Source organism: Drosophila pseudoobscura, chromosome 4, assembly GCF_009870125.1.
Source record: "Drosophila pseudoobscura strain MV-25-SWS-2005 chromosome 4, UCI_Dpse_MV25, whole genome shotgun sequence".
Classification (NCBI taxonomy): Eukaryota; Metazoa; Arthropoda; class Insecta; order Diptera; family Drosophilidae; genus Drosophila; species Drosophila pseudoobscura.
Window position 1 is genome coordinate 19,030,635 of NC_046681.1, and position 15,929 is coordinate 19,046,563.

At 49.2% G+C, this 15,929-nt stretch overlaps 6 protein-coding genes across 6 annotated transcripts; 3 read left to right on the forward strand and 3 right to left on the reverse strand.

Annotated features, from left to right (window-relative positions):
* Positions 1 to 5,993: 5,993 nt before the first annotated feature.
* BBS8 (tetratricopeptide repeat protein 8) lies at positions 5,994 to 8,386 on the forward strand. The gene is made up of 5 exons (XM_033380145.1): positions 5,994 to 6,238; positions 6,367 to 6,696; positions 6,733 to 6,923; positions 6,986 to 8,040; positions 8,106 to 8,386. Exons 2-5 carry the CDS (start codon positions 6,521 to 6,523, stop codon positions 8,322 to 8,324), a joined length of 1,641 nt encoding a protein of 546 aa, XP_033236036.1. The 5' UTR covers positions 5,994 to 6,238; positions 6,367 to 6,520; the 3' UTR covers positions 8,325 to 8,386.
* An 86-nt stretch (positions 8,387 to 8,472) lies between these two features.
* Positions 8,473 to 9,378, reverse strand: LOC4817274 (ADP-ribosylation factor-like protein 16). The gene has a single exon (XM_001356400.4). The coding sequence runs from the start codon at positions 9,093 to 9,095 to the stop codon at positions 8,514 to 8,516; it is 582 nt and encodes a 193-aa protein (XP_001356436.2). The 5' UTR covers positions 9,096 to 9,378; the 3' UTR covers positions 8,473 to 8,513.
* Positions 9,379 to 9,501: 123 nt separating this feature from the next.
* On the forward strand, positions 9,502 to 10,075 carry LOC4816913 (uncharacterized). The gene has a single exon (XM_001356401.4). It carries the CDS (start codon positions 9,585 to 9,587, stop codon positions 10,026 to 10,028), a length of 444 nt encoding a protein of 147 aa, XP_001356437.2. The 5' UTR covers positions 9,502 to 9,584; the 3' UTR covers positions 10,029 to 10,075.
* RpLP1 (Ribosomal protein LP1) lies at positions 10,076 to 10,848 on the reverse strand. Its single transcript, XM_001356402.4, has 2 exons — positions 10,641 to 10,848; positions 10,076 to 10,490 (listed from the first exon to the last, which is right to left on the reverse strand). Exons 1-2 carry the CDS (start codon positions 10,710 to 10,712, stop codon positions 10,224 to 10,226), a joined length of 339 nt encoding a protein of 112 aa, XP_001356438.1. The 5' UTR covers positions 10,713 to 10,848; the 3' UTR covers positions 10,076 to 10,223.
* Positions 10,849 to 11,157: 309 nt separating this feature from the next.
* LOC4816796 (ribonuclease H2 subunit A) lies at positions 11,158 to 12,252 on the forward strand. The gene has a single exon (XM_001356403.4). It carries the CDS (start codon positions 11,193 to 11,195, stop codon positions 12,213 to 12,215), a length of 1,023 nt encoding a protein of 340 aa, XP_001356439.4. The 5' UTR covers positions 11,158 to 11,192; the 3' UTR covers positions 12,216 to 12,252.
* Positions 12,226 to 15,831, reverse strand: ebi (transducin beta like ebi). The gene is made up of 3 exons (XM_001356404.3): positions 15,244 to 15,831; positions 13,991 to 15,171; positions 12,226 to 13,934 (listed from the first exon to the last, which is right to left on the reverse strand). The coding sequence occupies exons 1-3, from the start codon at positions 15,299 to 15,301 to the stop codon at positions 13,089 to 13,091; spliced, it is 2,085 nt and encodes a 694-aa protein (XP_001356440.2). The 5' UTR covers positions 15,302 to 15,831; the 3' UTR covers positions 12,226 to 13,088.
* Between the last annotated feature and the right edge of the window lie 98 nt (positions 15,832 to 15,929).

Consider the following 15,929-nt stretch of genomic DNA (forward strand, 5'->3'; position numbering starts at 1 on the left):
TGGTTTGCTGTTAGCTCTGGCTCTGACTCTCTAAGACCGGTTGTTGTTGCTGTGGCTGTAAGCCTGCCTTTTGGGCGCTACGTTCTTGGTCAACATTGTGTGTGAGTTGGTATGCGCACACACACACTTACACCCCGAAACTCACAGACACAGATATGTACATACGAGTGGAGGTTGGAGCCTGGTCGAGGCCGAAGTTTCGACTCCAAGAAGAGGAAAAAAAAGAAAGAAGAATTTTTTATGCAATTCCTTGAAGTCGATTTCTGCGGCCTGGCCTCCAGTGTCTCCCCAGAATCTCTTTTGAGGAATTGGCGCGCAATTTTTTGTTTTTTTTTGTTTGCGTCTCCGAGTCCGACTCCGTTCTGATCCCAACCGAAGTGATCTCTGAGCGCAGCAGCTGCCATTGATCCTCTTTCTATTCAAAATTCCTCGTGTTTCGGGACTCTTTTTTTTGGGTTCTCCTTCTTGGCCAAAGCCAAAAGTCGTCGTTGTTGATGATGATATGGCGAGGAGGCCTGGAATTTATTGAATAAGTTGGCATATGACGCGGGTCCCCTCCCGCTCCCCGTAGTACGCGGAGTGGTGTGTGTTTTCGTTACGCTTCATTGCTGTCGATCGCCCGTCGATATAGCCCGATTGTCGCATACTTTCTACCCTTACAAAAGGGAGCATCACAACTACCAAAGAAGAATGGGAGAGCATAAAGTTCTCTGGGAGTTTTCCCACACTCGTTGATATGTGGGATGGTTCCAGCCGGAACTTAATTAGTGATCGCTGAGCTTTAAGTAGATTCCATACATCCACGGGAAGGAGTCGTTCATCATATAATTATCATAAGAACTAATTCAATCGCTAAAATGGGGATCACAGAACGATTGAAGGATTTATAATCACCCTAACACTCCAGAGATCCAATCAGTACAGATCAGTGCTCATTCTCTAACCACAAATGTTCACGAATGTCCCTACCCCGTTCCGTAATCTATAATTTATACAATTCCTATGCCATACGACTTATCAATCAATCCACCATAGTGGAGGGTATTGAAAGGTTCGATGAGTTGTCGATTGAGTTTCCATTTCATTTCGTTTCGTTTCGATTCGTTTTGCTTTGTATTCTTTTTATTATGGCCAAATATTTCTGCTGGCCGCCAGTCAGACCAGCCAGCCAGCCAGCCAGCCAGCCAGTCATGCCCCTTGAGCCACGATAATGTTAATGGAGGGCCCCACTATGCCCTGCCCTCCACCGTGCTCTCCTCGCCCCCATCGTATTCCTTCAGTCTGTCGCCGGTCCGAGGTATTTTTATGACTTTTGTTACACTAACTTACTTCCTATTCGAGTCGGACGACAACGCGACGCAGACTGGACGCTATGGCATTTAGGTTTTTTATTGTTGTTGTTTGAATGGAAATGAGAGGGGTATCTATAGAGAGAGAGAGAGAGAGAGAGAGGGGTACCACCTGAATGGGCGTCATTCCACAGTTGATTGGCTCTGAGGTTACCTTTGACACTGACTCTGACTCTCCTCCAAAAGAATCTCAGTTCTGACTCTCCCCCAAAAAAAGAATCTCCGCTGGGACTTGGCTTTGGCTTGGATCGGATCAATGTTTCTGAAGTCTGGATGGTGGAATGCTGGCACTACCATTGCCATTGGTGGTTGAGCCTCATTTCAATGTGGACACCACTGAAATTAGGGAGGATCTAAGGCATCCTCTAAAGCAGAATCTCAACTTTAACCTTTGGCATCCAGGGGCTTCATGGTTTCTGGAATGGTTTGTGGAATGCTGCTACTAGTGCCACTCCAATTGGAAGCTGGAGCCGCACTGGAAGCAGCAGTCTCTAATCTGCCTACCCTACTTTCACTCCATTTCCAGTCGTCGAGACTCTTTGGCATCTCGACGCGAGATTCGATTCGATTCAATTTATTCGAGCTGAACTTTTTTCTCTCCCTCTCTCTCTCTATCTCTATCTCTCTTTCTATCTCTGTCTCAGTTTTTCCTAGTGATAGAGAGAGAGGGGGGGTATCGACTAAACTGCAATGAAATTTCAGGCCTGGCAATCGATTTTGCTGCTGCTGCTTGGGATTTGCCTTTTTTGGGCCTTGGAATGTTGCATGCTGCTCCTGCGCCTGCCTCTGCCCCAACTCCAGCATAAGCCCCCAAGCAACATGCAACAGCAACAACAACAAGAGCCAAGCACCAACAATGTGTTCTAAATAAATTCCAGGGAAATGAAATTCAGGGAGCCCCCCGACGGGAGAGCCGAGGGAGAGCCAGGAGTGCTCTTCGCAAAGGCAGATGTATCTTGCAGATACAAATTCTGTACGCTGTGCGCAACGTGATTGCAATCTTTAGCATCGTCATCATCATCATCAACAGCAACAACAACAACAAGCAGGAGAGTGATCGACAAAGAAGTACTCTTTAAAAGGGTCATATAGATCGTATTTGGCAGATCCTAAATGAGAAAATACAGAAATTTAAGCCTTTTTGTGTAGAAAAGCTAAAGGGTTTGAAAATCCCCCAGAATTATAGCCTATAAAGCAATCAGATCTCAACATGAGAGACTCGGAAAACAACTGTAGTAGTTTTGGGGCTCCCATCGGTTAGAGAGTTACGCTATAGCCATCTCCTATCTCTACCGAACGAGCCCATTACTACCCGCATACCCTGTAAATGCCGGCAAACAGCCACAAAAACAAGAAGAAGAAAAAATGAAGCAAAAGAAGAGGAGCAACACGAGGCACGAGATTCGAGGCTGTGGCAAGGCTCCCAAGGCCCCAAAAACGCAACAGAGGAAGACGCAGCAGAGTCGCGCGTGCGCAGCCTCAACGGATGTCTAAGCCATGTTGTTGCTCTTGCTTTTGCTCTTTTTCTCTGTTGCTCTGTTGCTGTTACCTGTTTTGGCCTTTCTTGTGCCTTGCTTCTTTTTGGCCAGAGCTGCTCTTGCACCTCCTCCAGGAGGCAGAAAAGAAGAGAAGCGGAGTGGAGTGGCAGGGGGGCCTGTGGCTGCAACTAAAAATCAAAAAAATCAACCAATGTTCGTACAGTAGCAGCCTTGCGTCTGCGTCTGCCTTTTGCTCTTCTTTTTTTATGCTTTTAATGAGCTTTTATATGGGGCTGAAGGATCAGGGCAAGCAGCGAGTAAGAGGGGGAGGCACTGGGGAGGGCTGTGGATTGAGCCAAACCAAGCGAATGCATCTCCATGTCAGAGGAGGATGACGATGAGGATGATTTTTTCGTTTTGCTTTTGCGGTTTACCCATAACCCCACACATAACATAACATCGTACTCGTAGCCTCCACCTCTTAAACCGATTCCTAGGCTCTCAATGGAATCGAAATGCTTAAGGTATTTGGTTCCCATGGGTCCCACAGAGCGGGGGGAGGGGGTAGGGGCTGTAGTAGGTGTGATGATTATTATGGTAACACAGTTTTTGGCGGCAGAAATAGAGACAACCGCAAAACACTTGTTCAAACAGACATACCCGTATATGAGTATTGACAGTGCGGAATAGCAAAACAAATTTCTCTATGAAAGTTCTGTTAATCAACATACGATTGTATCTTAAAAATATACTGCTCTACAAAAGATTTAAAGATTTTATTATAGGCAAAATTTATAGCAGAACTCGTGGAGATCATAATCTCCAAAAGAGATCTGGTAATTATGCTTAATGCTTAATAAATTTAAAGACTTAAAGAGTTCCCATCGATGTACTAAAGGTTTTTGCAAGATCTTAAGACTTAATAATAATAATTTAAATAATAGAATCTATGAGAATTCATGATCTTTAATAATCTCTGTATGATATTTAATCCATAAGCATACACAAGAGCAGATTATGCGGGTCCTTGGTTTGAACATCTTTCAAATATTCTCTGTTCTCTGCAAAGATGACCCTTAGATACATATGTGCATATAGGAAATTATGTGTAGATAGATAGCAAATGACAGATTACCAAGGAATAAATTAATGAATTTTTATAAAGTCCTAAATTTAGCTAAAAGCTAAGCTACATCTTCCCGAAAGCAAAGCAAAGTCATCTCAGCAAAATATCTATGATATAGTAAAATATTTTCCTCTTCTTAACAGTAATTGTTCCCTCCAAATATTTATGTATATATATTTTATATTCATTGTTCTACACAATCCGCAAACAAAAAGAGAATAAAATCAAAGTTTTGCCGGCTAGAATCTTTGATCTCACATGGGAAGCTCTGGGAAGCCAAAGTTCTACGGAACAAACTTCATTCCAGTGGAAATCAGTTCGTGTGGCAAAAGTACTATACATATTTCCCAGGGTGAGTCTCTGGAATACCTTTCCCCCACCAGCAACCTCGAAGCAAGCCCGACGCGACGCACAGCTCAATCTGCAGCTGTCAGGTGTGGCCGGCTAATTGAGAGAGGCGCGTTACGAGATCATCTTGACACTTTTCGAGGCAGCAGAAGTAGAGGCAGCAGCAGCAGCAGAGGCGGAGGCAGAGGCAGTAGCCACCTGCCGGACGCCATGGATCCGCTGATGATTAACTAGTCACTCCAATTGAGAGGCAGGTTGAAGATGGGGAGAGAAGGGACAGGGACATGGCAGCAGTGAGGTATGTCTGTGATAAAAAAAACACCGACAAGTGCCCGCTGGCAAGTGCTGACGCATTTTGGCCCAAAGGCACAGGCCCAGGCCCGAGACCGGGCACGGGGACGGGGACAGAGACCGCTGATAAGCCCAAGAGTCAAAAGTAGATTCAATGCCAAAAAGCGAAAACTCTCTCGAAACGGAAACGGGCCTAACGCAGAAAAACAGAAACGAGCAAATACAAGATACAGATAAAGATAGAGCCCACAGATACAGATACACACAGCCAAAGATACAGATAGAGCGATACAGCCATACATGTGTACGTGTGTACGTATGGGTTTTGTAAATGTAAATTCAGATCCAAGAGTATTACTTATTCAAATTTCGATTCGATTAGCATCTTGAACCGTGGGAGCAATCCGCTCCGTAATCCCCCAGATAGAACTAGAACCCCTCGGAGGGAACTGGCTCTGAATATCCCCCACCTTCTAGGCTGATAAATATTTGACTTTTGCATGCCATCGCCATGAGTTCAACGTCGTCGTACATCAAGTCTCACTGTGGCTGTGGCTGTGGCTGTGGCTCTGGCTGTTGTTGCCGCTCATTTAATTTTCAAACATTTATCAACAAATATTTGGCGCTTATCATTTGTTCGACTCAAACACAGTGGAGAGAGGGGAGAGGGAGCTAGGTTGCTCCACTCCTAACCAGAAGCTGCATCATCAAAAACAACATCAACATCAGCATCAGCAGATTTACTGACCCGAACACCTGACAACCTCCCATCTATATGAAGTCTCTCCATCTGGCTGGACTTTTGCACAATATTTTCTATGGATTTCGCGTTGTGGATTTTGCTGCTGATGCTGCTAATTATTGTGGGTGAGGGGTTCATGGTGGTTATGGTTCGTGGATTAGGTGGATTGGGGTGTGTTTCATTGAGCAATTATTTTTTTTTAGGAATTGGTTAACCTTCAACTTATCTACAAAGACCGGAAAACAGCCAAAAGTCACAGAATACCATCTACTTTTTGGCAATTCATCGGCTGCTCTAGATCATAGCTCAGTAGTTCATGGAATCCTATAAGAACAATTCACATAAAACAGAAGAAAACCAAAGAATCATTTGCTTCATAGTTTCCATAGAAAAAATCCAGAAGCCGAAAGCCGGAAAAGCCGAAGTCGATTAATGAAGGAACAAATAAATAACAAATATTAATACTAAATACGATCCAAAGAGGTTTTTTTTTATGGTGGCTTTAATTATATATAATTTCTATGAATTTCTGTGAAGAAATTCCACAAGCTCTAGTCGGAATACTCTTTTGGGGTAACATTTTTCAGAGGTGTCTTTCCTCTTTCCCCAGGGGGCAAGCGCAGAGCCAAAGCAATTTGTGTTTTGGTTAGCCATCGGTTTCCATGGCACCGGAAGACCCTTTCCTTTCCATTTGGCATAGCATATATGTAGGTATGTACCTGCCACAGTCGATACTCGGAGGAATCCACAAATTAAATCTTACCAAAGAAGGAGCCCAGGAGAGGCACAAATTATGGGCATAGAAAAATTAGATGGCATTCAAGAAGAACTAAAACAAATGTCAGCAGCATCAGCAGAAGCAGAAGCAGCAGCAGCAGCAGCGGACCTCTAACCGAAACAGAAGGTAAGGGTAACCGCAGGAAGCGGCAACAGCATTCCTGCTGGAACTCGAGAGAGGGTGGGGAGGGGGGGATATGGGGCGGTGCCCCGAGGGCAGAGGAATGACACGCATCCGGTTTTGAAATTCCACAGAGCCAGGCGAAGACGCACAGCAGAGAACCCAAAAAAAAAGAAAAATATATATAAAGATCGAGGAATTCAGACACTTGAAGTCGCCACCAGACAGAGCCGAACAGAACAGGAAGAGCAGCCATCTCCATCTTTAGAACCAGAGGGAGGCCCCCCGATGGCGACACTGGAGCTGGACTACTTCAGGGCCGTGTCCCTCTACCGCCGTCGCTCCTACGAGCAGTGTGCGGAGCTGTGCAACGCCCTGTTGCAGGCCGGTCACGACAACAATGTCCAAATGTTTGCCACCAAAGAGGGGGAGCAGGAGGAGCACCAGCAGCAGCAGCAGCAGCAGCAGGCGGAGCTCGAAGGCAACAGCAACAGCAACAGCCGCAGATTCGGTAGCAATTTGCAACGTATTGGCCCCAGGCATGCGCAGCAGCAGCAGAAGGCCGCCGCCGTCGCATCCATCATGATGCCCACTTGGCTGATGGAGGGCGTGTGGCAATTAAAGATGCGTGCCCTGACGCAGCGCGTCTACCTGGACGACCTCGAGGTGGATGATGCCGGCGAGGAAGAGGGTGAGTAGGCGACTAATCCCACTCCCATCCCATACTATCCTAACTTAACTCTCATGCCGCAGCCCACGAGGAGGTGGAGTTCGAGAGAATTGCCACGGCCGCCCGACCCGGCAGCAGCATCAAGACCGCATTCCAGCCGCGACCAAGCACCAGCCAGCGCCAGACGCAGCGCAGCAGTCGAGGAGCCGGCTTGGCTCACTCCAGCGATGGGCGTCTGAACAGCTCCAGGCCGGGATCAGCGGCTGTGGCGCGTCCTGGTACGAGTCTCAGCCGTCCAGGATCCTCGTTGGGGGCCAGGCCCGCGTCTCGCTGTGGTACAGCCTCGAGGGTGAGGGCTACATCTGCGGCGGCCTTTAATGTGGGCGACGCCACCTCGAAGCTTTACCAGGCCTCCCGTCTCAATCCCACTATCTATGCGGAGCGGGAGACTCTAGTGAAGGCTCTGTTCCAGTTCCTTTTCTACCACGAGGCGGACGTGCAGAAGGCGCACTCCCTGTGCCAGGCGGTGCTCGAGGTGCAGCGCCAGCGACCCAGTGCCTCCGGATCAGAGGCCAGTCGTATAGACTGGTGGTGGCAGCAGCAGATGGGCCGCTGTCTCCTGGCCCTCCACTATCCCCGTCGGGCGGAGCCCTGCCTGCAGCAATCCCTGGCCGCCTTTCCTCATCCGGACACGTATCTGCTGCTGTCGCGACTCTATCAGCGGCTCAAGCAGCCAGAACGGGCTTTGGTCCTGATTGGGGAAGTGGTGGATCTGCGCCCCTTCGATGTCACCTACCGTCTGGAGCAGGCGCGCATCCACCAGGCCATGCAGCGGCAGGAGGACTCGCTGCAACTGTATCGACTGGTGTCCCGACTGCAGCCCATCAATGTTGAGGCCCTTGCCAGCATTGCCGTGGGCTACTTCTACGACAACAACCCGGAGATGGCGCTCATGTACTATCGCCGCATCCTCTCGCTGGGCGCCCACTCCGCGGAGCTCTACTGCAACATAGCCCTGTGCTGTCTCTACGGTGGACAGATCGACCTGGTCCTGCCCTGCTTTCAGCGCTCCCTGGCCATGGCCACCCAACCAGAGCAGAAAGCCGATGTCTGGTACAACCTGAGCTTTGTGGCGGTGGTGAGTCCGGTCCTTTGGAAGAATTATCCAATCATCAATCAAATTTATCTTTAAACCTGATTTAGACCTCGGGGGACTTCAATCTGGCCCGTCGCTGCCTCCAGCTCTGTCTCACTTCGGATGCCCGCAATGGAGCGGCCCTCAACAATCTGGCCGTCCTGGCAGCCCAGGGCGGGGACGTTTTGGCTGCCAAGTCCTATCTGAATGCCGCCAAAGATATGATGCCCGATGCTGAGGAGGTGACAAGCAATCTGCAATTTATGGATCTGCATTACAAACTGTAGTTGGATCAATTGTTAACATCACGTTATACTTTTATTGTACGCGGTAGACGTGCCTCGGCATTAAGATTTGAATATACTTATGCAATGGAGTTTCAGAATTAAATCGCATAAGTATTTATTCCAAAAACAATTAAAAACCTAATGGCAGTGCTTTTAAAAAATATCCACATTTTATTCAACAGTCGTCTTCTATGGCCACTGAAGCCACTCGTAGATGGGATCAAGACCCACTTTGGTCACCGCACTGGCCTCCACAATGGTCACCTGTTGGCGGATCTGCTTCTGCAGCTTGGACATCTGCAGCATGAGAAGAGCTTCATTGCGCATCTGCCGATAAGAATAGTCCATCTTTGCCAGCACCAGCAGGATCTTGACCTTCTGCAGTCGGGGCTCCGTGAGGATGGAGTAGAAGAGCACGCCAGCGGCCGAAATCTGGCAGAGATTGGAAGTGTCCACCACATAGATGAGCTTCTTCACATCCTCAAAGTACTGCCGCCACAGTGGAGCCATGCTGCCGCCGATCTCCAGGATCTGGATGGACTTGGGCAGATGCTTCTTCCCGCCGTGGTGGTGCGCCTGGGTGGCTCCATCCGCTGGCGGGGGCTTGGGTTTGTCGCTGTTCGGCGACTTGGTGGGAAAGTGGATGCGGTAGATTCCCGTTCCTATGGTGGGCATGGAGTAGCTCGTCTCGTCGATTGAGTCCGGCTCCTGGAGAGCCTTCAGCAAGTGGGTCTTACCCGAACGCTTGGGACCCAGACAAATGCAGGACATTTTTCCTTTCGTTCTTTTATTGATCAAACATAGTTTTCCTTGGTAACCGGACCAAAATTCAAACGCGATAACAAACGAAAACAGTCGATTCTTCTTGCGTCCTCTGTCGTACACATTTTAAACTAACAGAGCTGTCTGTTAAAGGCTATACGAACTGTAGCCCGCAGTTAATAATTGTTTAAACCTTGTTTTAGTCCGAATACACAAAATGGGAGTACTTAAGAGAAGTTAATCTTGTAGAAAATTGATTCACTAATCCGATAAAAATATGTGGGCATGGCTAAATGTTCTATATAGCTAGTAATATTCCACGGAATATCAAAATTGAGGAATATGTGAAATATAACTTGAATTCGTCGGTATATTTTTAAAATGAGATTTTGGTATATTTCTGATTGATCGCCGGTCACACTTTGTACATCTCAGAACACTGGTCACACTGTCTGCTGTCTCATCGTAAACAAAATTTATATTTTTCGTTCAAAAATCATGGATGAAATTTGCTCGAAACCGAAACCACCACAAGATGCCCAAAAGGAAGTCAAAGAAATAGGCTTTGAGAAGCAGTTTTCAGTGCCTGTGAATGGCATACCCACGGAAATCGTCTACCATCGCTTTGGACGCAAGCGGCTGCTGGTCATCACGCAGCTGGGCAAGATTGCCGGGATCTACAATGTGAGCTTCGATATTAGCAACAATCCCGCAATGCTCAAGCCTGTGAAAAATCCGGACTTCCACATCTCGGTGCCGATAACCATCCAAAGCTGTCTGGGAGTAGACACGGTCGACACCGATTGTGCCATACAATTTTTGGTCAATAACACCAAGCTTTGGGAATCGCCAATGGACTTCGTTATTTGCCTGGGCCTGAAGGTGATCGATACCCCCCTGCTGCACGCCCTCGCCAAAGTGCTGGACGAGGTTGTCCTTTAGCTTACAAATATACATTACTACAGCTTAATAAACGTCATAGACCAGAATCACTTTTCGCAAACGTTTATATTTCGTCGATTTTGTACATTAAAACGTGTACGAAAGTCGGAAACAAAACATCACTTCATAGGATAAAAAGCACAAACACGGCGGATGTTATGTCGGTATGGATGTGGTTCATAAGCAGATGGATGCTTAATCGAACAGACCGAATCCCATGTCGTCGTCGGACACATCGGACTCTTCCTCCTTCTTCTTCTCCTCCTTCTTGGACTCGGCGGCTGGGGCATCAGCGGCAGCTGGGGCAGCAGCACCACCGGCTGGGGCAGCACCAACTCCGGAACCGATGCTGGTGATCAGGTCCTTGACGTTGATGCCCTCCAGAGCCTTGGCGAAGAGACCGGGCCAGTAGGGCTCAACCTCAACGTTGGCGGCCTTCAGGATGGTGGAGATTTTCTCACCCTACGGGCATAGATATACAACAATATTATTAGTATGACGTGCGGAACAGCACAATGCATCACAGGATGAACAAAACTATCACAAATCCACTGGGATGGCGACAATTGAAAAAGATTTGTTTCCCATTGACAGTGAACTGATTGAACTTACGGTGACGGCAACATCGTCATCAACCAGGATGAGGGAAGCGTAAACGCAGGCGAGCTCAGCTTTTGTCGACATTGCGAAATTGATGATTAATTAATGATTGTGCAAGTTGCCAAAAATTAATCTGTTTTTAATAAATGGCCTTAGCTCGATTGAGAACAAGCACGCTGGGCAAAATCCTAGACCGGAAAGAGACGAAGAAGGGATGTAAAGATGATAAATTTATAAATCAATATATCGATATATATGTTTTTTGACAATATATTCGTAGGTGATATTTTTTGGACTATCGAAAATATTAATATGGATATGTTTTGAAGAATATTGATACATCTTTACTTCTTTATATAACCCTACCATTTATAACGTTTCTGAGCTCGGTTCGGAGCAGCTGACACTATTTTTCTGTTGTTTCACGTCGTTATTGTTTACTCGCTACCTGTTATTGTACTTATCGATGCACAGTTTTGGCTGCAAAACAAATATCGGTACTATTGTGCGATATGAATTTATCGTTTACAACACTAGACCGAAAAAAACAAAAAGGCGCGTATAATGGAAGATATAAAAATCAAGGAGGAAAATAAAACTATAGCCGAAGGCGATCCATCCGATGATGAGGACAAGAAGGACATAGGCAAAATCACTTCGTTAAAGTCTTTGGGTCCCTTCATCGCATCGCGAGAGAACAGCCAGAATACGGTGTACCTCAGCGATGTGCCGGCCGTGTGCAAGGATAAGCCCTGCATGCTGGGCGTCGACGAGGCGGGCAGAGGACCCGTGCTGGGTCCCATGGTCTACGGCATCTCCTACTGCCCGCTGGAGAGCAAGCAGGCGCTGATTGATCTCGGATGTGCGGACTCCAAACAACTGACGGAGGAGAAGCGGGACGTGATCTTCAATGAGCTGAACACGCTGGAGTATGCTAACAGCTGCGTGGGCTGGGCCGTAGAGATCATCTCGCCCAACGTCATCAGCACGAGCATGTACCGGCGAGCCAAGTGTTCGCTGAACGAGGTGTCCATGGAATCGGCCATGGGTCTGATCCAGCAGGCCATCGATGCGGGCGTGAACATAGCCGAGGTCTACGTGGATACGGTCGGACCGCCGGAGAAGTACCAGGAAAAGCTGTTGCGACGCTTCCCCAACTTCAAGATCACTGTGGCCAAAAAGGCTGATTCCACGTATCCCATTGTCTCGGCGGCCAGTATCTGTGCCAAAGTTACCCGCGATCACGCCCTCAAGGTGTGGCGGTTCCCCGAGGGTCTGGTCATCAAGGACAATGCCTTTGGCAGCGGCTATCCCGGGGATCCGGTCACGAAACGGTTTCTCACCGAACACATTGATCTGGTGTTTGGCTTCCCCCGGCTCGTGCGCTTCAGCTGGTCGACGGCGGAGAATGCCCTGGCGAACAAGGCCTACGACATGGAGTTCGATGAGCCCGACTCGGAGAAGCCCAAGTACGCGGGCACCAAGCTTACAAAGTTCTTCAAAGGCACCACTAAAGACGGCGAGGTCATACGCGAGGAATGCCGCTTCTTCAAGCAACGTCACTTGTCAAATGTTTTTGAATTTTAGTCTAAGATAATTGTTAAATATAGCTTTAGCTTTAATGAATCTTTTGTTTTTCGCCAATCTTCTTTATAAATCTTAGGCTTACGTTCGTGCTTACAAGCTACGGGGGGTTTGGGATGCAGTTACACTGTTCTGAATGTATGCGTGAATCGGTCAGATCTCTCCATCACCTGTCTTGTCTGTTCAGCCATCCATCCGATCGGCTGACTAACTACATGTTGGGTGTGGGGCGGGGGAAATACTCGTACTCGTATGATTAGGTCTTAAGTGTAAAAGGGCAGCATGAAGTTAGGAGGAGAGACTGTAGAAGTGGTAGAATTGGGGAGGGGAGGGATCGTTAAGGACCGTCGGCTCTCATCATCGCACATCCGTTCATCGATCGATCGATACAATAACAAAATGCATAAGTTATACTAAACGATTTCTGTATAAAAGTGATAATCTTAGAAACATAGAGCTTACAATTAAGATTAAAAAGAAACGAGCAAAGAGCGCTCTCCCCGCGCGAACGCCGCAACGAAAGGTGTCACACCCCGAAGCGTCGACGAGGGAGCGCAGCTTGTCGTTTATGTGACTCGGGACTAAGCGTACGAAAGAGATTGGACAAAAGCATAGGGGAGGGGGCGCGGGCGGGTGGATCTATCTCAATCTCTTGGACATCTCTGAAGGTACGAATGAAATGGATATTGCTTCATGGGAACAAGAGAGTCCATCCAAGAATCGAGATGCCGAGAAACAGTGGCGGGTAACAGATCGTGTTGAAGATGTGTGTGTGTACAGTATGAATCGAAGCGTTCTTTAATAGACAAAACTCAGGATCTCCTGGACGCGGGCTGGCGCTGATGGTGTGTCCACAACGCCATTGGGAGCCGAGGATCAGAACTTCCGCAGGTCGAGAACGAACACACTGCCGTCGGAGGCACTGGCGCCCACCTTGGTGCCCTTGGAGTTCCAGCAGACCTCGAAGATGCCGCCGGTTCCCTTGTAGCTGTGGACCAGCTGCCCGGTTTGCGTGCTCCATATGTGCACGCACTTGTCGAAGCTGCCCGAGGCAAGGTGCTTGCCGTCGGGACTGAAGGCCACCGAGTAGACGGGCTCCGTGTGCTTGGTGAGCGTGTGGATGCAGCTACCCCGCTCCACGTCCCACAGCCGCACAGTGGAATCGAAGGAGGCCGAGGCGAGAATAAGATTCGTATTCGGATTGTTCGTCCCCGGCCCCGTGGGAGACCACTTTATCGTGTAGATCTCCTTGGAATGCGCCTGCAGGTCGTGACAGCAGCGATCCCGATTCATGCTCCAGATCTTCAGTGTCATGTCGTCTGAACAGGAGGCCAGTAGCTGGCCCTGCGGACACCACTTGATTGCGTTCACCTCGTTGGTGTGGCCCCGGAAAGTCTTTATCGGCTCGTTCACGCCCAGCCGACACACGTGTATCCGTTGATCCGTACTGCACGACGCAAAAGCCTGATTCGTCTGCCAGTCGACGTCCAGGGCAGGGGCACTATGGAAGGCGAATTGTTGCGTGCACTGGCCCGTGGAAGCGTCCCAAATGATTGTTGTTTTGTCCACTCCGGCGGAGAGAATGTAGTTGCCGCATTTGTTCCACTTGAGAGCGAAAATCGGTCCCTTGTGCTGGCCCAGAGTCGAGGCCAAGCGGCCATCTGTTTTCCAGATGCGCGCATAGCCATCGTAGCTTCCCGTGGCCAGCAGCGACCCATCGCACTGGAAGGAAAATGTATTTTAATTCTGAGATATCGGCTTCTGAGACGTCTACTTACATTCCAGTCCAGGGATGTGACATCTTTGTTGCTGGGCACCTCTGCTCCGCCCTTCTGGATGCAGTGCCTCAGCACCAGCTGGTTGGAATTGGTGTTTGCATCGGACATGTCCCAGATGCGTGCAGTACTGTCGCCAGAGCCACTGGCCAGAAGGTCCCGACTGGGATTCCAGGCACAGATGAACACCTCGCTCTCGTGGCCACGCAGCACGCGGGCCTTGGACTCGGGTATCTCGATGCTCTGGTCAATCTCCATGGCCTCGACGGGGGCAGGGGTGCCTCCCGTAGAGGAGGAGATGGTCCCACTGGGAGCTGAGCTCTGAGCTGTGGCTGTGCCCGCCGCAACATTGTTGGGCTGAGTTCCCACTCGTATTGTGACGGCCGCAGTGGATGTTTTGGCCCCCGCGGCGGCGGTTCCTCCGGCGGCTGCAGCTGTATCGGGATTGGAAGTCGAGACAGCGGCTCCGACCGGAGCGGCGCCGCTTGACGGTTGCTCGGCACTGCTGGAGGTGTTGCTGTTGCCGTTGGTGGATGTGGATGAGGCGGCGTCGTCTGTGCTCGTTGCATTTGCATTGCCCGTATTGTTGACCGCCGTCGAACTGCCGGGCTCACTGGAGTTGGCCTTTTTGTTGGCTCCGCTGGCGGCTGTTGCGGAGGAATCGCCTGCAGCTGGGGCTGTGGCGTTGGTGGAGCCGGCAGTGGCTGCCTGGGTACCATTGCCGTTGCTTGCCCCGCTGGCAGCGTTATTGGCAGTGGCTGCAGCACTCCCGCTGGAGTCCACCTCGTTGGTGGACTCTGTTGGCGTGGTGGTGCCTGTGGTGCTGCTGGATGACTTTGTGGCCCCCGCATTGACCGTACCCGGCTCCACCTTAATCTCGGCCTTCACATTGCTGTTGGCATTTGTGGCTGTCGGCGCAGTGGAGTCCACGCCTGGTTTGCAAGGCTCCGTTTTCACCACCGGCTTGGGCGGCTTCACTTCCGGCATCACAGCATCAATCAGGGATAGGCCCTCAATGGGGCGCGCCACCTCGCCGTCTTCGCCGACGCTCCACTCCACCTCTGTGTAGAGGAGACCCTTCTGTAAGATGGTTAGCAGGGCGGCCGGCGGCACCAGGGCTCCGTTGATGTTGCTCTGCGAGATGTGCGACTCAATGCCAAACACGTAGGAGGAGTGCAGAAATCCTACAACACAAAGAATCAGCAATGACTAAACGATGGCAATGGTGTGCGAGCGGTAATCCATCCCAGACTCACCCGACTCCTGCAGATATCGGTAAACAAGGAAGTTTACCTCGTCGCTGGAAAAACTCATGGCTACCAGGGGCGCACTCTTCCAGTTTCTTTTTTATGCACTTCAGGTCCTAGGAGCACTCTGTGGACAACGTCCAATTATTGTGGCGGCGGCGGCAATGACGAGCGAGATAACACGGCACTGCGTAACACATGCGTCTGCATTTAGCATGCGTTCTTTGCTCCTCTCCAGAAATCGGATGGGGGCTGCTTGATGTTGTGACGTCGCTATGTGGCTTCTAGTTTCGGTGGATCCGGCCTGTTTTCTAAAATTCCCGATTCACTTTGAAACGCAAGAGCATTTTACATATTTTTTTCACAAATAAAAACTACGCATCGCAGCCCTGAAACGCGCAAAAAAATGGCGGAGTCCAGGCATACGGTCACGCGCGTGAGGTGACTCGGTGCGGCTTTTTCTTCACTTCACGCATGACGTCAGAAGTGTAGCGCTGCGATATAGCCAATACGCAAGTATTTTTCTCAGGTGCGTGCATGTAAGAAGACGTCAAGATTTATTCACAGCACAATTAAGTATCCTTAATTTAATTTCCAACGAAATTTCTAGAAACACTTATACAAAATAATTAACATTTGAATGTGTGACGTCACGACGATTTGCACCTTGCATTTATTCTGCAGCCCTGGCATAT

Coding starts and splice junctions, on each gene's coding strand:
- LOC4816913 (XM_001356401.4), top strand. CDS start 9,585: ATGGATGAAATTTGCTCGAAACCGAAACCACCACAAGATGCCCAAAAG.
- BBS8 (XM_033380145.1), top strand. CDS start 6,521: ATGGCGACACTGGAGCTGGACTACTTCAGGGCCGTGTCCCTCTACCGC. Junction 6,924..6,985: donor TGATGCCGGCGAGGAAGAGG/GTGAGTAGGCGA, acceptor CTCATGCCGCAG/CCCACGAGGAGGTGGAGTTC. Junction 8,041..8,105: donor ACCTGAGCTTTGTGGCGGTG/GTGAGTCCGGTC, acceptor AACCTGATTTAG/ACCTCGGGGGACTTCAATCT.
- LOC4816796 (XM_001356403.4), top strand. CDS start 11,193: ATGGAAGATATAAAAATCAAGGAGGAAAATAAAACTATAGCCGAAGGC.
- LOC4817274 (XM_001356400.4), bottom strand. CDS start 9,095: ATGTCCTGCATTTGTCTGGGTCCCAAGCGTTCGGGTAAGACCCACTTG.
- ebi (XM_001356404.3), bottom strand. CDS start 15,301: ATGAGTTTTTCCAGCGACGAGGTAAACTTCCTTGTTTACCGATATCTG. Junction 15,172..15,243: donor CCGATATCTGCAGGAGTCGG/GTGAGTCTGGGA, acceptor TTTGTGTTGTAG/GATTTCTGCACTCCTCCTAC. Junction 13,935..13,990: donor TCACATCCCTGGACTGGAAT/GTAAGTAGACGT, acceptor TTTTCCTTCCAG/TGCGATGGGTCGCTGCTGGC.
- RpLP1 (XM_001356402.4), bottom strand. CDS start 10,712: ATGTCGACAAAAGCTGAGCTCGCCTGCGTTTACGCTTCCCTCATCCTG. Junction 10,491..10,640: donor ATGACGATGTTGCCGTCACC/GTAAGTTCAATC, acceptor CTATGCCCGTAG/GGTGAGAAAATCTCCACCAT.